Source organism: Cherax quadricarinatus, chromosome 30, assembly GCF_038502225.1.
Source record: "Cherax quadricarinatus isolate ZL_2023a chromosome 30, ASM3850222v1, whole genome shotgun sequence".
NCBI classification, from domain to species: domain Eukaryota; kingdom Metazoa; phylum Arthropoda; class Malacostraca; order Decapoda; family Parastacidae; genus Cherax; species Cherax quadricarinatus.
Window position 1 is genome coordinate 24636181 of NC_091321.1, and position 23858 is coordinate 24660038.

The window sequence follows — 23858 nt, forward strand, 5'->3', positions numbered from 1 at the left end:
TTTTGTTAAGAAAAATGTCTGTCCAATCGTCAATACCATTGGCATTGGAGAATTCTGTAGGCCAGTCAACACTCTCTAGGTCTGCTGTGAAATTCCTTATTGAGGCCTCGTCATGGAGTCTAAATGAAACACTGTTGTATTCGAGTGGTGGCTTACCAATGTTTGTTAAGTGGAAGGTTGGGTAGTGGTCAGTAGTGCTGTCTGTGATTATCCCTGATTTAAGGGGGGCTAGTATATTGGTCCATATGTGGTCTGTTATGGTTATTATTATACTTTTATGGTGTTGAAAGTAAATATCTCTTGTAAGAAAAATGTGGAACGATACAAGACAAGTTGTTAGGTAAATGGACACAGATACAACTAATGTAACAGGAACTTTGTCAAGGTAATTTATTTAGGTACAGGTACACAAATACAGTTATTATTCATCATGTATATTACCTAGGATAACTCAAAATAGTCAGTGACTTATTTCCATTGGGGTCCTGGAGAGTAAAACATTGGCACAATAAAATGGCACATTAGTTACATACGTGTCCATTTACCTAACATTTTATTGGTAATTCTACCATTATTACTAGAAGCAAAGTTGTTTTTAAAGCATGTATCAGTAATCAAATTAATACAGCATTGTTGGGTTTGAGGCAGTGTTAGTTTGAGCTTTCATAAAGTAATGTATTGTTTCTTTACAGATTGACTAAAAATGCATCTGTGATTGAAAGTGTGCAACTTGGTATCTGCAAATAGTTTAAATAGTGATTCTTCTGTTACTACTACAACTGCTTCAAAATGATTGAAAGTCGAGCATGGGAGTTCCGTGTTTCTTGCCAAGTTGCACCGGAAGAGCAGGTCTGTTATCTTCCATTTCAGATAATAAAAGTGTATTAAGATTAATACCATGCATGAGTTGCATATGCTCTAGATGATGTAGTGTACCTTTTTTATATGTATAGTACTATATTCAGCAAAATCAACACAGACAGGTGCTTTAGTTATTCAAAGAACCACAGTAGTTATAGAGAGTAGATTCATTCCTACTGTGCTTCATCAGATAGCCAATGAAGCCAAATAGAGTATTGTACCAGCACAGGTATGTTATTTATTTATTTATTTATTTATTTATTTATTAATTTGAACATGATACAGAGAAGTACAAGGAATACAATTTTTAAAGTGCAGCATGCCAAAGCCCCTTGTATGCAGAGCATTATGGGCAGGCTTAAAATTAACTTAAGATTAACTAAGCAATGATATATTCAGTGGTACAAAAATTATTGTAAAACAGATAACAATTTAGTACAAATGAGTATTACAAAGACAGGTCATATGGTCATTTACTCTGTTGCTGTGTAATCAGTAGAATGGATTATCTGTTAGGTAATGAAGTTAAATAGTAACAAAGTTTGATTGGGTCACAGGTTGACATTTATGAGATACGGTAATGAGGTACATATATGAGATACAATTTATGAGATACAATTATTCAGTATTTATTTAGTTGTGGGTGAGTAAGTGATTTTTGAGAAGAGACTTGAATTTATAAACAGACAGTGTTTCTTTTATATTCACAGGTAATGAATTCCAGATTTTAGGGCCTTTTATGTGCAGTGAGTTTTTGCATAGTGTGCAATGGACACGAGGAACATCAAAGAGTGATCTGTGCCTTGTGTTATGGTCATGTGTTCTGTTGAGGTTGGTAAGGAGATGTTTGAGGGGAGGGTTTATGTCAGAGTTAAGTGTTCTATGTATGTAGTAGGTGCAGTAATAAGTATGGATGTTTTGTATTGTGAGTAGGTTTAGAGTTTTGAATGTAATAAAGTTGGTAGAATTACCGACAATATGTAAAGTAAAAGGACACAAGTGCAACTACTACCACCACTAGTGAACATCGAAATGGTACCTCACTAGTATTGCACCTCACTCTGAGCCTTTATATACCCTCTGTGTCCATGTATTGTTTGTAATGGCTTGATAAAGCTCCTGGAGAGCGAAACGTTGCCACAATAAAATGTCACATTAGTTGCACTTGTGTCCTTTTACTTTACAGAGTTTTGAATATTGGTGGAGTGTGCTGTCTGTAGTGGGAATTTGTTATCATTCTGACTGCAGCCTTTTGTTGGGTGATTAGTTAATATGACAAATCGTAGGAATAAGACATATGCACAGTCAAGTGATTTATTATAGGAGATGTTCACTTTGGGTGGCTTTATCAGTGAGGATTCATAAGCCACCAGTGGCAAAACATTTCCTTCAATAAATATCTTTGACTTGAGCATGTGGTTCTTAGTCCTGCAATAGAATTTTGTATACAGTATTTCCATAGAGGTTTCCTTGTTGTCTATTTCATTTAATGAATGAGTCATGTGAAACGATTAACCTGCACAGGATTTGTAAGTTGAATACAGTGAATATAAACTGAGACAGTAGAAGTAGGTGGTTGTTAATACCTCAGGCCTATTGCATAGGCATATAGCAAGTTCTTATATACTAGAGCAGGAATGAGGTGCAGATATGGAAAATTTATAGGAGTGATTACTTGTACGTACCTCAACATTACATGCATACGAGTAATCTCCTTGGGAGACAACAACGATATTGTTTACCGTAGCACCCATGTAGACGTGAGAAAACTTAACCACCTCTGGTCACTGCAGGTGGCCCCTCGACCCTCACAATCTTATCCATATCTATCTGAGACCAGTATAAATTGGGTAGCACCCTCAAGTACGGCGCTACTAATTAATTGTGGACTGTATAGATTATATTAGTTTAACTGAATGAAGGGGGGGGGGGTAGGTTACACATGGATATACCCATCAAGGAAAAAACACTTGTACATAATCCCACCACTTACCAGATATTCTCTGGTGGTCACTTGATGTGGCTGGATCACCCATAACCTATCCAATTAAACACACACACAGTGTGACTTTGTCAATGGTCCAAGTCGGACTGAAACGTCGTCGTAAGCTTCTCCCTTTTATGTGCGGGTAATTTGTGTATCGTTCCAGTCACGGTATTGTGCCTTTTTGTTATCTATCCAATTAAAACATACCTTACTGGCCAGTATCAGTCTGCTATAACTAGAAAGGTTACTTAACTGTGGGTGATTGATGCTCCTTATTTCCTCCATTCACCATCTCTTTTCGATGTCCTGCTACACCGACACGGTTCTTATTCCAGCAGGACGAGGTATCCGTTGGTTTGTCCCGGTTTAGAAGTCGTGATTCCATAAACCTTCGCTATCCTCGGGACGAGAATCACGCGTTCACTCGGAGCAGGGCGATTTATTTCACTTCCCGCATTCTCTTAACTTAATGTCATTATTACTGATTACATTACCATTCACAAGACGATTTAACATCTCATAATTATTATACACATTAGAGGTCACTCCGATGAGTGAGGATTAACTCACGGGTAATTTCCCTTGGACACATTCCATGGTGGCGCACCCGTCACCCACGGTCCTACTATTATCCACTTATTTTACCACTTTATCACGGTGGTCACGTAAATCTAGTTCCCTCACTCTTCACCAGGAACAATTATGACACTTCCTATTAGGAAGTGAGGCCTATATTAATCCTTAGGCCGCTGTGAATGCCAATTTCCTGATCCCATGTTTCACAGCTTCCTCACTATGTACATTCAAAACACTCCCGCCACCTCGTGCCCCAGTTCGACCTATAACCCGCACATCTGCGCAGGCGCAGCAGGAACCCAGTTGGTTCCATTCAAAATACAAATACATTTTGACCCAAATCAACACATTAAACACTTATTAGGCACTATAGCTTCGGAAATTAAATAATTTCCACACTGCGGCCGGGCAGAAGTCGTTGTTAGACGACTTAAATTGCGTCTTCCTCCAGGAGACGATTCCAGCCCTATCTAGATTGCGCTGCTGTTTTCCTAGTGGGTCTTACTACAATTTCTTCTTGCATTACTCGGTCTGTGTCTTCAATATCACTCGTGTCACTTTCCCTTAGATTTCCATCTGCACTGGATTGAACACCATTTAATTCTAAGGGAATTAATTTATTAATGGTACGCAAACTTTCCTGACCACGACACAACACTTTGACGTTTCTGACAACACCTTGTGCATCTGGGTATAATGTAACTACCTTGCCCAGAGGCCACAATGTTTGATGTTGTTCAGTATCAATTAACACAATGTCACCTGGTTGAATGCTCTGTCGGTTTACTGCCTTTGGCGCACCATAAAAGTGTTCACGTAGTGTAAGAAGATATTCTTTACGCCACACATTGGACCAATGAGTAATTACCTTATTTAACATCTTGAACTTATCACTCAACACGGTCACGTTATTGTAATCCTCATCACTTCCCTCGGGATTATCTCTATAGATAGGTGCAGCTTCTAACCTTCGTCCGCATATTAGGTGAGAGGGAGTCAGGATCTCCTCGTCAGGAGTGTCGCTCATGTATGACAGAGGGCGATTGTTTACCCAATTCTCTGCCTCCACCAACACTGCACGGAATTCCTCCAAATTAATTCTCTTCCTGTGTAGCACCTTACGAAGACATCTTTTCACTGTACCTATCATTCTTTCATACAGTCCTCCCTGCCAAGGGGCTCTGGGAATAATAAATTTCCAGACACACCCTCGCTGGGTCAACAAAGACTGTACATCATCACTCTTATTTAATTCCATCAAGTGTTGAGCACCCGCTACAAAATTGGTGGCATTATCTGAGATCATCAATCTTGGACAGGATCTCCTAGCTGCAAATTTCCGGAACAGCTGTATGAACTGTTCTGCAGACAAGTCCTGAGCCACTTCTAGATGAACAGCCCTAGTAGCTGTACAAGTAAATAGACATACACCTTCAAGCGAACACCATCTGAAGTACCTGTTAAAATGATTGGCCCACTATAGTCCACTCTGGTCACATCAAATGGTTTTACCAACTGCACGCGTTCCTTTGGCAATGGTGGAGGACCTGGGTACATGTAGGTTCTGGCATCCACCCGGCGACATATTACACACGACTTGATAACCCTTTTTACACTTTGCCGTCCTTGTGGAATCCAGAAGGTTTCCCGAATACAGTTTAAGGTATCCTGTACCCCACCGTGCATCACGTTATTATGGGCATTAAAGACAATCAAGGTTGTCAGGTGATGAGTTTTGGGCAGCAAGATAGGGTGCTTAGCATATTCCCCCAATTCAGCATTTTGTAACCTGCCTCTGCACCTAATTACATCATCCTCTAAATACAGCCCCAGCTTTTCTATTATTGAGCCTTTCACAATTTTTCCGTCCATCATTAATTTAATCTCATCCCTGTAGGTTTCTTCTTGTATCCTCTGTAGCCAGTATTTCAGGGGATGGGGAAAATTATATGAGATATTCATCTTACTTATAAATTTAAACACTAACCTTGTCACGCTAATCAGCTTGGGTAAGGAAGAATACCTATTAATGTCAATGGCTAAGGAGGGACTACTGACTGGAGCGGTGCTCACCGTAATTTCGACAGGAGCAATATGTGCCTTTTGCACTGGCCAGTTAATTTTGTCCACCAGCCAACTTGGCCCTTTAAACCACGATAAAGCACTCACAAATTTTTCATAAGTCAAGCCTCGAGACAAGAAGTCAGCCGAATTCTCGTCACCAGGAATGTGATTAAAGGTTAACATATGCTGACCCAAACTGTTATATTTCTCCTGCATTTGCTAGATTTCAGCGACTGTTTTGTACATACACAATCTTACTGTTACCATTACGAATCCATTGTAAGGATACCTCGTTATCAGACCAAATTACGGTGTCGCTGATATTTATCTCTCGCAATTTATTTCTTATATAATTGGCTAATTTGACACCTACATAAATGGCCGTTAATTCCAACTGAGGTAAGGTACGTGATTTGATTGGAGCCACCTTAGCCTTAGACATAACAAGAGAAATGGCACTATTACATTGAAGGTAAGCGACTGCTCCATATGCTAATTTCGAAGCATCGCAAAAAATGTGGAGTACATTTTCTCCATCTTGACTGGCCACATTACGTGGGAACTCCACCATTGGTAATTTTACATATTCACCTATTAGTTCTTCCCACCTTTCAACAAATTCCTCAGGTAGGGTTTCATCCCAAGCACGCTTAAGCTTCCATGCTTCTTGTATCAACAATTTTCCTCTTATGGTAAGTGGGGACACTAAGCCTAGTGGATCGAAGCATTTTGAAACTTTGGCAAGTAAGACTCTCTTGGTTAATTTATTGGGCATACTGTAGTTATTAGACTTTAATGATAACAAGTCTCTCTCTGTGTCCCAAGTCAGTCCCAGCACATTACTATATTTAGACACTTCAACTCCAGGGTTGTCTTTATTTGAGCCCTTAAACTGGACGAATTACTGTTCCATTCCCTCAGGGGCATATTTGCACCTTGCATTATTTCATTAGCCCCTTCATATATGCTCATTAGTTCCTCTTCAGTAGACGTCACCCCCAGGAAATTGTCCACATAAAATTGTTTACCCATTACTCCACTCAGTGGACCACCCGTACGCTTAAGGTGTGCACTTATCGTTGCCTGGAGTAGGAACGGACTGGAGGTAGCACCAAACAATACACTCCTGAAGCGAAAAGTCTTCAGGGGACTAAGTGGGTCATTAGGATTCTCGGGCCATGAGAACCTAGTGCAATCCCGGTCAGCCTCCTGCAGACCCACTCTCAGGAAAGCTTTACTTATGTCCGCCGTAAAGGCATAATTCTTAACCCTGAAGTTTAATAATATGTCTCCCAGTTTTTCCGTCAACGACGGACCTGTCATCAAACAGTCATTCAAACTAGGTACATTTTTGTTACTCCTGGCACTACAATTAAACATAATCCTCAGAGGAGTGGTCTTAGAATCCTTCTTCACTCCGTGATGTGGCAAATAGTGACCATAAATCTGGGCTTGCTCAGGAGGTACCTCCTCTATGAATTTATTATTTAACTGCTCATTAATTATATCATCGTAAGCAGTCAACAGTTCTGGTGTCTTGCTCAGTTCGTGGAGCTGAGCCTTTAATTGTCCATATGCTATCCGGTAATTAGTTGGTAGGTCTGGATGGTTCAGCTTCCACGGAAGTCTCACCCAGTATTGTCCAGATTCAAATTTAACATCCTTCTGGTATTGTTCTTGAGTAAAGGAATCATCTGGACTTTCTTCATTTACATTGATCCCTATGCTGTCCAATTCCCATAATTTATACACAGGTTCAACTTCATCCTCTATTGAAGTATATTTATACTGGGGTGATATTTCATGAGTAAGACACACCGTAACTGTATTTATGGCTTCCTCCAGTCATTCATTATCAGTACGAGGAAGCCTGCCATACATCACGTGACCTGCGGTCCTTAGAAGGGTGACTCCGCATTTCTTTGTCATACCCTTTACAAAGGTGGCATAATGGTCACTACCTATCAAAATATCTATTGGCCCCACAGAATCATTATTTACACCAGAAGGTGCCAAATTTACCTTACTTGAAAGCCTTTCAGTAGCGTTACCAAGCCCTATTGTAGATATTTTCTCTGGGAGCCTATCCACAATTACGGCATTAATACGTTTTCTCTCATTGCCCAGCCTGACAGTTACATAAACAGTGTCGTATGACTGGGCCTTCTTATTCGAGAGAAAGCCAGATAACTTGAGCATAGCAGGATCTCCCATTTGTACCTTCATCCCTTTAAGGCAATTACGTTTTATGAAGGTACTTTGTGATCCCTGATCCAGTAATGCTGTTACAGTTTTGGATTTACGCCGTTTATCATTAATCACCACATCCAACACAGGTAAAGCTACCTCAGCTAGGCCATCATTACCGACATTAGCTGCAATCTTTACGTTGGCTACTGTTGTGTCCGGGTTATTATCACTATTGTTACCATTATTACGATTAGATCCGCCCTTACACATAGCTATGTGGTGTCTTCCCTTGTTACACTGATAACAATGGTGCAAGTTAGCACGGCAATCCCTTACATTATGATTTCCTAGACACCTGATACATCTAGCAAGCTCTTCCAATCTTTCCACTTTAACATTCCATGAATTATAGGCATTACAGTTCTTAGAGAAATGAGTACCGTTGCAGAAGATACAATCTCTCCTTTCTTTGCCTGACCTCTTATCAACTGGGCTACCCTTATTGTGGTACTTCCTCCTCTTGCTTTGATGTGGAGAACCACTATTACTGCCCCCTGTCACTTGATATGTGCCTACGTAACCCCGTTTAGTAGGTGACTTATGATTATTGATATTGGGATAAAGTTTCCTTTTGTGGAACTTGACAGGTGCACTGGGGTCTGTAGACGTGGTATTCCTAGAGGTAATGGGTTGGCTGGTCTGCAGTTGGACAATTAGCTCCTGCAGGCCCACTCTTATTTCTTCCAACCTGAAGTAACCCTTGTGATATCTGTTAGATAGCCACTCTACTGTCTTGTGGTTCAATTTATTCTGAATCAAGGCACTCAACAACCACTCTGCTCCCTCCAGATCATATTTATTACTCAAGGTCTTAAGAGTGCTTTCTAGTTTGATCCTAAATTGCTGTAAGCTGTTGCGGTTGTGATCTGGAGTCTTCAAACTAGCCAAATTAGCTACTAGATCCAGCCTACTTTGCTCCAAGTTACCGTAAGTGACCTCCAACAAGTCAACTGCCTCACTGTAGGAGTCATCTACATTTGGGAATGCTTGTATGAGAACATGCGCATCTCCCCTTACTTGTCCCTTTAAATAGCATAATTTGGTAACACTTACAAGATCACTCCTATCATGTACGACTGCTTTAAAGATAGACCAGAACTCCTCCCAGTTTTCTCCCGGTTAAACACAGGCATGCATAATTCTGGGAGTTTTGGTAGACACCTCTGATTTTCCTTACTAGATTGACCAACAACATTGTCTACACCCTTTACCTTCTCTAAAGCCTTAGTTTTGCAGGACACAATGTTGTCCTCCACTTCATAATATTGATCCAGCAGCCGCTCCCTTTCAGCATCATCTGCACAGTTCACCAGAAGATCGCTCTCACAGTCCTTATACCACAATTTACATGACTCATATCTACTTTCTAAGGCATCTAGGTGTAGCTTTAATTCATCAGGGTTTACCGTTTCTTGTCTCATTAACTCCATACACTTGTATGATTTAGTAACATGACCCTTCCGAGCTTGTAGTGATGCTTTCTTTGCTTTGGGATCCATGGACTTGCCAGCCGCACTAACTTCCTCAGACCCAGCCATGGTTAGGGAATTAATAATCACCAATTATACGACTTAAGTAGACACTTTGTGAGAGTAATTCTTGCACTTGTATAAATCCTAGCCACCCATGTGCTAGTAATTAATTGGGCTAATTATCATCCACCACACGACCGATTAAATTTGTGTACCCTATACCCACTTTCTTCAATCAGTCACTTAATTATTAAGTAATTAATTCAATTAATTTTTCACTGATTGCATCCGGTTCAGGAAGGACCAGCGGGCAGATATGGAAAATTTTATAGGAGTGATTACTTGTACGTACCTCAGCATTACATGCATACGAGTAATCTCCTTGGGAGACAACAACGATATTGTTTACCGTAGTCACCCATGTAGACATGTGAGAAAACTTAACCACCTCTGGTCACTGCAGGTGGCCCCTCGACCCTCACAATCTTATCCATATCTATCCGAGACCAGTATAAATTGGGTAGCACCCTCAAGGACGGCACTACTAATTAATTGTGGACTGTATAGATTATATTAGTTTAACTGAATGAAGGGGGGGGGGGTAGGTTACACATGGATATACCCATCAAGGAAAAAACACTTGTACATAATCCCACCACTTACCAGATATTCTCTGGTGGTCACTTGATGTGGCTGGATCACCCATAACCTATCCAATTAAAACATACCTAACTGTCCAGTATCAGTCTGCTATAACTAGAAAGGTTACTTAACTGTGGGTGATTGATTCTCCTTATTTCCTCCATTCGCCATCTCTTTTCGATGTCCTGCTACACCGACACGGTTCTTATTCCAGCAGGACGAGGTATCCGTTGGTTTGTCCCGGTTTAGAAGTCATGATTCCATAAAACTTCGCTATCCTCGGGATGAGAACCACGCGTTCACTCGGAGCAGGGCGATTTATTTCACTTCCCGCATTCTCTTAACTTAATGTTATTATCACTGATTACATTACCATTTACAAGACGATTTAACGTCTCATAATTATTATACACATTAGAGGTCACTCCATTAAGATCTGAGACCGATGAGTGAGGATTAACTCACGGGTAATTTCCCTTGGACGCATTCCATGGTGGCGCACCCGTCACCCACGGCCCTACTATTATCCACTTATTTTACCACTTTATCACGGTGGTCACGTAAATCTCGTTCCCTCATTCTTCACCAGGAACAATTACGACACTTCCTATTAGGAAGTGAGGCCTATATTAATCCTTAGGCCGCCGTGAACGCCAATTTCCTGATCCCATGTTTCACAGCTTCCTCACTACATTCAAAACACTCCCGCCACCTCGTGCCCTAGTTCGACCTATAACCCCGCACATCTGCGCAGGCGCAGCGGGAACCCAGTTGGTTCCATTCAAAATACAAATACATTTTGACCCAAATAACACATTAAACACTTATTAGGCACTATAGCTTCGGAAATTAAATAATTTCCACAACAGCAGCTGCATTTGACATTACAGGTGAGCATGGCCCATTAGTGGTATGTAGTAGGTCATGATAAACAGTTGTTCAGCAGAGCTGTAGGAGACTTTCCTTGTACCAAGATACTGTGGTGTTGCTGTGTCAGATGAGTATTGCATTACTGGTAGTATTGCCGAAAGATTTTGCATGCACAACAGGCTTTCTTGAGTTGAGTATGTTTATCCTGCATAACAGGTAAAATGTTGTTGCAACAGATACTTATCAGTATTGTTTACCAGCAATAATATGATAATGGTCTGACACAGCAACACCATGGTATTTTGGTACAGTACAGGGAAAGTCTGTTGCAACTCCTTTGCTAAACTGTTTAGTATGATCTAATTCTACTAATGGGCCTCACTCATTTGTGACATCAACTCCTGCTGTTTAACTTCTCTTCTGCTCTAGTATATAAGGTCTGGTTGCAGGCCTACACTTTAGGGTTGAGGGACTGACCATTACCTACCAAGGCTGATTGACTGAGTGATCACATCAAAACTACTTTATCTGTCTCAAGTGTTATATTCACCTGTATTTAACTGAAGAAGCCTGTTGTGCAAGCGGCACATTTCAGCAATAAAGATACCTAAGTATTGCAAATGTGTCTCATTCATCAACTTGTCAGTATTGTACACCACCATTAGTGTAATACCTATTTCATATACACCACCATTTAATTTTTTACACAGGACATTGATATGTTTCAGTTTTTTAACTGTAGTTTCACCACGCCACTGGCAAGATAGTGATGGAGTGAGTGATGATGAAAGTGTTTCCTTGCCTCGGTGGGAAATGGCCGATGTCTTAATAAAAAAATTGATGTATTACATAAAAATAGTCTTTCTGGCTTTACAGATCTAAATGTTATGTTAAATTTGAAAAAAAAATAATATGCATCAAACATTATCAAAATCATGATGAAGAATGAGACACTTATGCAACATATGGGAATCTTTGAGGAAACGTTTTGCCACACAGTGGCTTTGTCAGTCCATTACAAAGCAAAAAGGTGTAAGGAGAGGAGTAGTTTGAGGTAATCAGTCCCTCAGCCTGGAGTCGATGTGTTCAGTCCATCAGTCTTGTAGAATGTACAGCATAGGGCTGTACACGTGGCTTATATACTGTAGTCAGAGGAGGCAAAGCAGGAGGAGGCGGGGTCATAGTGGAACCATTCACTAGTCTAAGTAGGTCTTCGTCCAAAGGTTGGACAAGTGTTGAAGAATTCCTTGTATCAAGGTCCCATGATCTTCAACTTGTTGTTTTTTTTTTAAACCATTTATCACACAAATATCAAAATCATTTTGACCATTTCAAATTTGCATTTAAATCTGTTCATTATTTCAAAAAGCATATTATAGGGTTTAAATTTTTGTCCCATCCAAAGAGTAATTATTTCAAGAACAGCTACGTTTTACATGTTAATTCACACCCAAGTGAATGGTGACCTCTGCAGAACAGTTGGCAATAAAGTTGTTTTCCCATGTAAAATTAATGAAGGTCAGGTCATACCTTGGTGGTCAGTAAGGTCAGGTCATACCTTGGTGGTCAGTGAGGTCAGGTCATACCTTGGTGGTCAGTGAGGTCTGATCATACCTTGGTGGTCAGTGAGGTCTGATCATACCACTATGGTCAGTGAGGTCAGGTCATAAATGTGGTCAGTGAGGTCAGGTCATGCTTCTGGTCAGTGAGGTCAGGTCAGACCTCTGTGGTCAACAAGGTCAGAACTAATAATAACAGCATGGTTTCTTCAGTTGTACCAAGCAACCTGAAGGATGCTTCTAGGGGTCAATGCCTCTGTAGGCATCTTGGTGGATCAGCACCTGATCAACCAGGCTGTTACTGCTGGCTGAATGCAGTACAATGTATGAGCCACAGCCCGCCAGGTCAGGAAGTGTTATGAGAAATTTGTCCTGTTACCTTTTGAAGACTGCCAGAGGTTTGTTGGTAATTCCCCTTATGCACAGTGCATGGGTATTGAAGAATCTGGGAATGAGTGACAGAGGGATTGACCTCTAGAAGCATCCTGCATGTACTAGCAGCAACAGCCTGGTTGACTAAGCAAGTACCAGATGAGTGTGGCCTATGGTCAGGCTCTGGGAGTAGAAAAAACTTGGAACTCATCAAAGGTATATCAAAGGAATCCTTCAGGTTGCTTGCAACAGCTGAAGTAACTGTGGAATATGATTAAGTGAACACTATCAATATCTATGGCCCCAGACTATTCAACATTTCATCAGAAGATATCAGAAACACTGCTGGGACAAGTGTAGAAATATTCAAGAGAAACTGGACAGGTATCTTCACCAGATGCCAGGTCAACCAGGCTGTGATGGATATGTGAGTCAGTGGGCCACCAGCAGCAACAACCTGGTTGACCAGGCAAGCACCAGACAAGCCTGGCCCAAGGCTTTTTCTACTCTTGGAGTAGAAAAACTCTCAGGACTCATCAAAGGTTATATTGAAGGTGACACTGGGAAGTGCTGAACCTATAGCGGCCATACAGCACCTAAGGAGTGAGCAGGAGTGAGATTCACTGTGTTAGGGGATACCTTTAATATACCTTTGATTTAGTTCAAGAGTTTTCCTTCTACAGCCAGGTTTATCTAGTGCTTGCCTTTTAAACCAGGCTGCTGCTTCTGGCAGCCTGCTGGCCCACATCCATCACAGCCTGGTTGATCCTGCACTTGACAGAGGTACTTGTTGATCAAATAGGCTTATGGATGTTAATACAATGTTATCTTATTGTTCTCATGGTGCCCCTGCATTTCACTGGGTTTATTTCACATTTTCTCCCATCTCTCACTAGTATGTTATGGTGTTGTACAGACAGGGTAGTTTTAATTCTTAGGACCAAGAGCACATCCCTTAAAGGGTCTTCCAAGAGCACACCCCTTAAAGGGTCTTCATTTGTTATAGTTTTTTTTTTTATAATGAGAAGCATATTCCTGTACCTGTATATGATTCTAGTTTCTGTTTAGCTCAGCTTGACCTTCCTCCTTCCATCCTCTTAAGAGGTTCTTATTCTTATAGCCAAATCAGAGCTATTCCAGTTAATGTGGAACCATTTATAAACTAGTCATTGCAGCTTGCATGGGGAAGGTGGCAGTTGTATTGATTCATCAGAGCATAAGATATCATAGAGTAGTAGGGGTAGGTCAGCATCTGTTTTCTCATTCTTGCACTACCATGGATGTACACAGTAAATGAACGAAAAAATGTGGAGCTGCCTTATCTACTGAATGCATAGTGTAATACTTGATGTTAGCCACAGTGCACTACTAAAGTCTCCCACCTCAGATTTACATATTATATTATCTCTTGTATGCAACCCATCCTTTATGATAGAATGATACACAGTGTTTTATTAAGTCCAATATTGATTAATGATTGTGTTAAAGGTGTGTGTTGTGGGGAACTGTGATTCTCTTGGGATGTGGGACTCTCAGCGAGTGATCCCACTCTACTCTGAAAACCCATCTATGTACAGTGAAGAGACTGTGTGGTCAACTTCAGTTCAGATTCCTTTATCAGGGGTAAGTATCTTAAAATTTCATGCTGTATTTATAATGTAATTATTTATTATATACATATATATTATATACATCAACACTTGGTTTTGAATTTCTGCTGGTTTTACAATACAGTATAATAGATTTAAAATTTTCATTATTTTGTCTGTTGATTAGTGGTCCCTGGTTGTTGAAGAAAGGTAAGCATTTTGAAATAAGAACAGTTGAATGTACAGTTGCTAAAATGATCTGGAAAGGAAGTAGTATGCATAGATTTAATAGTGCAGTGCTTGTATATGTATGGTATACAGTATGTACAAAATGAAGAATTAGATGCATATGGAACATCTGGGTATCTTTATTGTAAACATTTTTTCATCCAGTAGCTTTATCAATGCAAATTCAAGGACATAATTGGAAGACAGTAGAAATATATACAAAAGATGAGGTCATCAGTCCCTCAGCCTTGGAGGTGGTGAAGAATACCATGGTTGCGAGGAGTGAAGCAAAGGCATGTAGATTGGCACTTATGTACTGGTGTCATGTAAGTGACGTGTAGCAGATGAAGAGAGTGAATATCAAAAAGGTATACATTTCCAACAAGTTGGTAAGTAAGGCACATAGGCAACATTTAGGCATCTTTATTCCAAAACGTTTCGTCTACACAGTAGGCTGCTTCAGTTGAGTACAGAAAGTAAGCAGGAGCACTAGAGATGTGAAGATGATATAATCAGTCCATCACCCTTGAAGGTGTAGCTTTGAGGTTGTCAGTCCCTCAGCCTGGACAAGAATTCTGTTTTATAGTCTGAAACAATGTGAAGAACAAGCGACAGTGTGGAGACTTAGTATACAAGTCTCCACACTGTCACTTGTTCTTCACATTGTTTCAGACTATAAAACAGAATTCTTCTCCAGGCTGAGGGACTGACAACCTCAAAGCTACATCTTCAAGGGTGATGGACTGATTACATCGTCTTCACATCTCTAGTACTTCTGCCTACTTTCTGTACTCAACTGAAGTAGGCTACTGTGTTGGCGGAACGTTTTTGAATAAAGATGCCTAAATGTTGCCTATGTGTCATACTTACCAACCAGATAAAGACAATCACTGGTAGGTGGGATTCCCCCAGTGGAAGTAGGTCATACCCGAGGGGCAGGCTAGTAGCAATTAAGATGGTTGTGGAGATGTTCTCAGAACCAAGATTCCACAAAGTTGCAGTGTCTGACAAGTTGTATATGTATGGTATAATACCGACAAGATGAACTAGACACATGTGCAACATCTGGGTATCTTTATTGTAGATGTTTTGCCATCTAGTGGCTTTATCAATACAAATTCAAGGACATAATTGGAAGACAGTAGAAATACTTACAAAACATGAGGTAATCATCTGCTACACGTCACTCACATGACATCGGTATATACTGTATTTCGCGGCTTATAAGACTTGTTTTAGTTTCAATGGCTCTTCATCGGATGTAACATGGAGAGCTACAGCCCACCCCACACCCCAAACTTATAGCTTCCGTTACTGACCTTCACTTTATAGGACGCAGGGTGGGTTTTGGAGACCTTTTATGGAAAAAAAATGCGTCTAAAAAGCCACGAAACACAGTAAGCGCCAATCTTCATGCCTTTGCTTCGGACTCTTCACGGCTATGGTACTCTTCACCAACTCCAAGGCTGAGGGACTGATTACCTCATCTTTTGTATATACCATTTCCACTGTGTTCCAGTTATGTCCTTGAATTTGTATTGATAAAGCCACTGCAATGTTTGCACAGCAAAGATAGTAACGTTCCTTCCAAGAAGCCCTGGTGGATCTTAATATTGTGGATTGTGAAAAGGATTTAGGAGTTCTGGTTAGCAGTAATCTGAAACCATGACAACAGTGCATAAGTGTTCAAAATAAAGCTAACAGAATCCTTGGCTTCATAGCAAGAAGTATGAATAGAAGTCCTCAGGTTGTTCTTCAACTCTTTATATCTTTGGTTAGGCCTCATTTAGATTATGCTGCGCAGTTTTGGTCACCATATTACAGAATGGATATCAATGCACTGGAAAACGCACAACGGAGGATGACAAAGTTGATCCTGTGTATCAGACATCTTCCCTATGAGGATAGACTGAGGGCCCTGAATCTGCACTCTCTAGAAAGGCGTAGAATTAGGGGGGATATGATTGAGGTGTATAAATGGAAAGCAGGAATTAATAAAGGGGATGTAAATAGCGTGCTAAAAATATCTTACATAGACAGGATTCGCAGCATTGGTTTTAAATTGGAAAAATTCAGATTCAGGAAGGATATAGGAAAGCACTGGTTTGGATGAGTGGAACAAACTCCTGAGTACCGTCATAGAAGCTAAGACATTGTGTAATTTTAAAAATAGGTTGGATAAATATGTACATGAATGGGTGTGGGTGGGTGTGAGCTGGACCTAACTAGCTTGTGCTACTAGGTCGGATGCCATGCATCTCCTTTAAGTGACGTGTCTGACCTCACTAGGTCAGTGAGGTCAGACGGTCAGTGAGCTTAAGGTCACTAGGTCAGTGAGCTTAAGGTCACTTGGTCAGTGAGCTTAAGCTGGTGGGAGAATTGGACCTGCCTTGCATAGGCCAGTAGGCCTGTTGCAGTGTTCCGTCTTTATGTTCTTATTTATGTGGTATAAAGTGCAAGAATACTTTAGTTCATTGGATTTCCTCCTCATCAGTCAATTATAATCCAATTTTCCACATTCATGGTAAAACGAAGATGTATACCTAAATAAGACTTAAGAACAAAAGGTGTGAAGACCCAAGTGGAAATATGTCATTTTGTCTGACTTTTTAAGGTTATCGTAGGTTTTCTACACATATGCTGTTATGTATTATAATCTATGTAACTGTATTTGTGCATACCTGAATAAACTTATTTACATACCGAATTTGGTGATACTTGCCCATTTACACTCTTAATTTTTAGCAGCATTACAGTGTTAGAGCACCATCACTGTAATCTACACTGCATCCACAGCAGTATCTTAGCCACTTAATAAGCTGGCTGTTAAATATTCTCTGTTGGCTATCATAGATGAAAAAATGTCAGTTACTCTTAACTGCTTCCAGTTGGCCTTATTCATTACCACTTCATATGTGCTATTTATAACCATTCTGCACTTCCTCACACACTATATCTCCCTCTCTTTGGTATACCTTCAAAGTTTAATTAATTACAGTGCTCTCTCTATGCCACTTTGTCCATTCATTCATTTAACATAAACATACAGTTGTGTTGTGCACATTTAGAGTTGGTTACATTTGTAATTATTTTTTCATGTCTCGTATTTTTTGTCAGGTTGAGTATCGTTATTGTGTGTGTATCATCCTGGAGGGCCGGCCTGGTCTACATGATGAACAAGTTGTCGTGGTCAGACGTTGGGAGACAAATATGTTGCCCAGAAAAATTCCTGATGGAGGTAATTGATAAGTACTTGTCCATATTTTTTGTCTTGTGTGTGTCAAGTTTCTCATGGGTTGGGCAAGATCTATGTAGTGAACAACACTTACTGTAGGTTGGGCAGGACCTGAGTAGTGAACAACACATTTTGCAGGTTGGGTAGGACCTGGGTAGTGAACAACAATCACTGCAGGTTGGCCAGGACCTAGGTAGTGAATGATACACACTGCAGGTTAGGCAGGACCTGGGTAGGGAACAACACACTACTGGACTGGCATGTTCAGTTATCATCTTCCCACAAGAATCATCACCCATTACTTCAAGGTACTCAGGCCACTATTAACTCACCTTTTACTCTTAAATGTTCTGTGAGACTGTTCAGCTGTTCTCCCTGTGAGTATTCAGTATTATATTTTCATACAGCTTTATTCCACATCACCCTTGTACACTTAATTAGCTTGGTAGTTGAAGTGTCATTCATAACTATGGGTTGTCTTTCCTGCAAGTAGAATTTGAAGTAGAGAAATGGTGTGGTGATACTGACAAGATGTGGAAAAAGACACTTATGTACAGTTCAAGACATTTATTGAAGGAAACGTTTTGCCATGAGTGGTGAAAGGACTGAAGAAGCCACGCGTGGCGAAACATTTCCTTTAATAAATATCCTAAACTGTACACAAGTGTCTTTTTCCACAGAATTTGAAGTCTCAGGTAATTGAGTTTGCAATGAGTTATGTTTTCAGTTTTATTGAAAGCATTATGCAGATTATTACGAACATGGGTAAAGAATGGCCTATGAGACCTGGTCGTAATGGGAATGTGGAACAAACAAAACTCAGCAGTAGATTATAATGCATATTTGCCTTCACCAGATGATACATACAGGTATGTAAAGGTAGAAAGTTGAAAGTAAACATAAATAAGAGTAAGGTGATGAGGGTATCAAATGATTTAGATGAAAAATTGGATATGACATTGGAAGGAGTATGGAAGAAGTGAATGTTGTCAGATATTTGGGAGTTGACTTGTCAGTAGATGGGTTTATGAAGGATGAGGTTAACCATAGAATTGATGAAGGAAAAAAGGTGAGTGGTGATTTGAGATATCTGTGGAGACAGCATTATCCATGGAGGCAAAGAAGGGAATGTACAAGAGTATAGTGGTACCAACATTCTTATGTGGGTGTGAAGCATGGGTTGTAAATGCTTTAGCGAGGAGGCGGCTGAAGGCAGTGGCAATGTCCTGTCTAAGGGCAATGTGTGGTGTAAATATTATGCAGAGAATTCATAGTGTGGAAATTAGGAGGTGACGTGGAGTTACTAAAAGTATTAGTCAGAGGGCTGAAGAAGGGCTGTTGAGGTGGTTTGGTCATTTAGAGAGAATGGAACAAAGCAGAATGACTTGGAGAGCATATAAATCTGTAAGGAAAGGAAGGCAGGGTAGGGGTTGTCCCCAAAAAGGTTGGAGGGACAGTGGTAAAGGAGGTTTTGTGGGCGAGAGGCGTGGACTTCCAGCATGTATGCATGAGCCTGTGAGATAGGAGTGAATGGAGACGAATAGTTTTTGGGACATCGCCGAATAAATTGTAACATTCTCTTTGCATGCCACACATCAATTATAAGAAGTCCAATACAGTACTTATTTCTTTCAAATGTTTCATAAATTGTGTCAAGAATTTTTACTGATTGCATTGTGAGTGTTGTTTGGAGGAAGGGAAGGGGTCCCTGATCTTAATCAGCGAGTGAGCATTTTGGTGAAGTATGAGTACAACTGCTTGCAAGTCATTTTCTCAGATTGTTTTAAAGTATTATGATTATTGTTCTGTGATTTGTAATATTGATTTGATCACCACCTTTGTAGATTGGTGTTATTCTGGCTCTTTTGAGACTGGAAAAGTTTTCTTCAAATGATTTTTTTTTTATTAACACATCAGCTGTTTCCCACCAAGGTAGGGTGGCCCAAAAAAAAAAAAATGATTTGTTGAAAGGTATTGAATTAAAGGGAGAGAGTACTTGTGCAGCTGTCATGTAAATATTGGTGGAGATTTCTTCTGTGATATTAGCCAATTTTTTAAGTGTTTTTTATGATTGGAGGTTTTTCAGAATGTGTGGTAGGAGAAAAGTAAAAGAAAAAGAAATTGTAATTATTGGTCAGATAGCTACTGATGCTGGTTGGTGTAAGCCTCTGGGATGGTTGAAGATTAGTTCCTATGGTAGAGATGATGTTGGTAAGCTTATTGACAGTATTAGTAGTTGGGAGGGAGGATACCTTTGCTCTGAAGAGAATTATTTACTTTTGTTGATATTTTTTTTACCCTAGAATTTCATAATGTTTTCTAAGTTTATTGAATGCCACCTTAGGAATTGGTGAATCCATAGAATAGTAATTTTTCTCAGATACTCTTAATTATTCTTCCTTGGAGAGAAGGCCTTACCTATTCTTTTCAGTGGTGTGTCATGAAAATTTTTAAAGCAAAAGACACTGGTAAGTTTTTTAAATGTGAAGCATGAGTATTAATAAATATGTTTTTATTGATTCAGTCAACGAATAAAATAAGTAATAACCTACAATATTATTTAACATGTAGTACACTAGAATTTATGACTTTCAAGGAGAATGGTCACTGGCTTGCTCTGAATATTTTGCGTGTTGTAAAAGTCGACTAAAATGCCGGGAACAATGGGCTAGTAACCCCTTTTCCTGTAAAAATTACTAAAAAGAATAAGAAGAAAATTGTCAAAGTGGGAAGTCTGAATGTGCATGGATGTTGTGCAAATGATAAGAAAGAGATGATTGTGGATGTTATGAATGAGAAGAAGCTGGATGTCCTGGCTTTAAGTGAAACTAAGCTGAAGGGGGTGGGAGAGTTTCAATGGAGAGGAATAAATGGGATTAGGTCAGGGGTTTCAAATAGAGTTAGAGCTAAAGAAGGAGTAGCAATAATGTTGAAGGATAAGCTATGGCAGGAAAAGAGGGACTATAAATGTATTAATTCAAGGATTATGTGGAGTAAAATAAAGATTGGATGTGAAAAGTGGGTTATAGTAAGCGTGTATGCACTTGGAGAAGAAAGAAGTGTAGAGGAGAGAGAGATTTTGGGAAATGTTGAGTGAATGTGTGGGGAGTTTTGAATCAAGTGTGAGAGTAATGGTGGTTGGGGATTTCAATGCTAAAGTGGGTAAAAATGTTATGGAGGGAGTATTAGGTAAATTTGGGGTGCCAGGGGTAAATGTAAATGGGGAGCCTTTAATTGACCTATGTGTAGGAAGAGATTTGGTAATAAGTAATACATATTTTATGAAAAAGAGGATAAATAAATATACAAGGTATGATGTAGCACGTAATGAAAGTAGTTTGTTAGATTATGTATTGGTGGATAAAAGGTTGATTGGTAGGCTCCAGGATGTACATGTTTATAGAGGGGCAACTGATATATCGGATCATTATTTAGTTGTAGCTACAGTTAGAGTAAGAGGTAGATGGGAAAAGAGGAAGGTGGCAACAACAAGTAAGAGGGAGGTGAAAGTGTATAAACTAAGGGAGGAGGAAGTTCGGGGGAGATATAAGCGACTGTTGGCAGAAAGGTGGGCTAGTGCAAAGATGAGTAGTTGGGGGGTTGAAGAGGGTTGGAATAGTTTTAAAAATGCAGTATTAGAATGTGGGGCAGAAGTTTGTGGTTATAGGAGGGTGGGGGCAGGTGGAAAGAGGAGTGATTGGTGGAATGATGAAGTAAAGGGTGTGATAAAAGAGAAAAAGTTAGCTTATGAGAGGTTTTTACAAAGCAGAAGTGTTATTAGAAAAGCAGAGTATATGGACAGTAAAAGAAAGGTGAAGAGAGTGGTGAGAGAGTGCAAAAGGAGAGCAGATGATAGAGTGGGAGAGGCACTGTCAAGAAATTTTAATGAAAATAAGAAAAAATTTTGGAGTGAGTTAAACAAGTTAAGAAAGTGTAGGGAAAGTATGGATTTGTCAGTTAAAAACAGAGTAGGGGAGTTAGTAGATGGGGAGAGGGAGGTATTAGGTAGATGGCGAGAATATTTTGAGGAACTTTTAAATTTTGAGGAAGAAAGGGAGGTGGTAATTTCATGCACTAGTCAGGGAGGTATACCATCTTTTAGGAGTGAAGAAGAGCAGAATGTAAGTGTGGGGGAGGTACGTGAGCCATTATGTAGAATGAAAGGGGGTAAAGCAGCTGGAACTGATGGGATCATGACAGAAATGTTAAAAGCAGGTGGGGATATAGTGTTGGAGTGGTTGGTACTTTTGTTTAATAAATGTATGAAAGAGGGGAAGGTACCTAGGGATTGGCGGAGAGCATGTATAGTCCCTTTATATAAAGGGAAAGGGGACAAAAGAGATTGTAAAAATTATAGAGGAATAAGTTTATTGAGTATACCAGGAAAAGTGTATGGTAGGGTTATAATTGAAAGAATTAGAGGTAAGACAGAATGTAGGATTGCGGATGAGCAAGGAGGTTTCAGAGTGCGTAGGGGATGTGTAGATCAAGTGTTTACATTGAAGCATATATGTGAACAGTATTTAGATAAAGGTAGGGAAGTTTTTATTGCATTTATGGATTTAGAAAAGGCATATGATAGAGTGGATAGGGGAGCAATGTGGCAGATGTTGCAAGTATATGGAATAGGTGGTAAGTTACTAAATGCTGTAAAGAGTTTTTATGGGGACAGTGAGGCTCAGGTTAGGTTGTGTAGAAGAGAGGGAGACTACTTCCCGGTATAAGTAGGTCTTAGACAGGGATGTGTAATGTCACCATGGTTGTTTAATATATTTATAGATGGGGTTGTAAAAGAAGTAAATGATAGTGTGTTTGGGAGAGGGGTGGGATTAAATTATGGGGAATCAAATTCAAAATGGGAATTAACACAGTTACGTTTTGCTGATGATACTGTGCTTATGGGAGATTCTAAAGAAAAATTGCAAAGGTTAGTGGATGAGTTTGGGAATGTGTGTAAAGGTAGAAAGTTGAAAGTGAACATAGAAAAGAGTAAGGTGATGAGGGTATCAAATGATTTAGATAAAGAAAAATTGGATATCAAATTGGGAAGGAGGAGTATGGAAGAAGTAAATGTTTTCAGATACTTGGGAGTTGACGTGTCGGCGGATGGATTTATGAAGGATGAGGTTAATCATAGAATTGATGAGGGAAAAAAGGTGAGTGGTGCATTGAGGTATATGTGGAGTCAAAAAACGTTATCTATGGAGGCAAAGAAGGGAATGTATGAAAGTATAGTAGTACCAACACTCTTATATGGGTGTGAAGCTTGGGTGGTAAATGCAGCAGCGAGGAGACGGTTGGAGGCAGTGGACATGTCCTGTCTAAGGGCAATGTGTGGTGTAAATATTATGCAGAAAATTCGGAGTGTGGAAATTAGGAAAAGGTGTGGAGTTAATAAAAGTATTAGTCAGAGGGCAGAAGAGGGGTTGTTGAGGTGGTTTGGTCATTTAGAGAGAATGGATCAAAGTAGAATGACATGGAAAGCATATAAATCTATAGGGGAAGGAAGGCGAGGTAGGGGTCGTCCTCGAAAGGGTTGGAGAGAGGGGGTAAAGGAGGTTTTGTGGGCAAGGGGCTTGGACTTCCAGCAAGCGTGCATGAGCGTGTTAGATAGGAGTGAATGGAGACGAATGGTACTTGGGACCTGACGATCTGTTGGAGTGTGAGCAGGGTAATATTTAGTGAAGGGATTCAGGGAAACCGGTTATTTTTATATAGTCGGACTTGAGTCCTGGAAATGGGAAGTACAATGCCTGCACTTTAAAGGAGGGGTTTGGGATATTGGCAGTTTGGAGGGATATGTTGTGTATCTTTATACGTATATGCTTCTAAACTGTTGTATTCTGAGCACCTCTGCAAAAACAGTGATTATGTGTGAGTGTGGTGAAAGTGTTGAATGATGATGAAAGCATTTTCTTTTTGGGGATTTTCTTTCTTTTTTGGTTCACCCTGCCTCGGTGGGAGACGGCCGACTTGTTGAAAGAAAAAAAAAAAAATTATCAGTTGATAGAATGGCAAAGCTTTCTAATCTTTCTTGAGATGAAAATTTCAGGAGAAAGTTTTAATTTGTTTCATTGCAAAGAACCTGTTCTCTTCATATTCAGTCAATGCTGGAATCATTAAAATTGGTTCACATTTGCTAGCAGTTTCACT

General features: G+C 39.9%; 1 protein-coding gene across 5 annotated transcripts in view; it reads left to right on the forward strand.

Moving 5' to 3' along the window:
- The window catches only part of LOC128692714 (glycerophosphocholine phosphodiesterase GPCPD1), a 237459-nt gene that overhangs the window by 65199 nt on the left and 148402 nt on the right, over nucleotides 1–23858 (forward strand). For all 5 annotated transcript variants that reach the window (XM_070090010.1, XM_070090014.1, XM_070090012.1 and 2 more), the window contains 3 exons: nucleotides 693–849; nucleotides 14142–14276; nucleotides 17588–17708. In XM_070090010.1, coding sequence (XP_069946111.1) covers nucleotides 790–849; nucleotides 14142–14276; nucleotides 17588–17708 — 316 coding nt within the window. In that variant the 5' untranslated portion in view covers nucleotides 693–789. The remainder of the gene's footprint in view (nucleotides 1–692; nucleotides 850–14141; nucleotides 14277–17587; nucleotides 17709–23858) is intronic.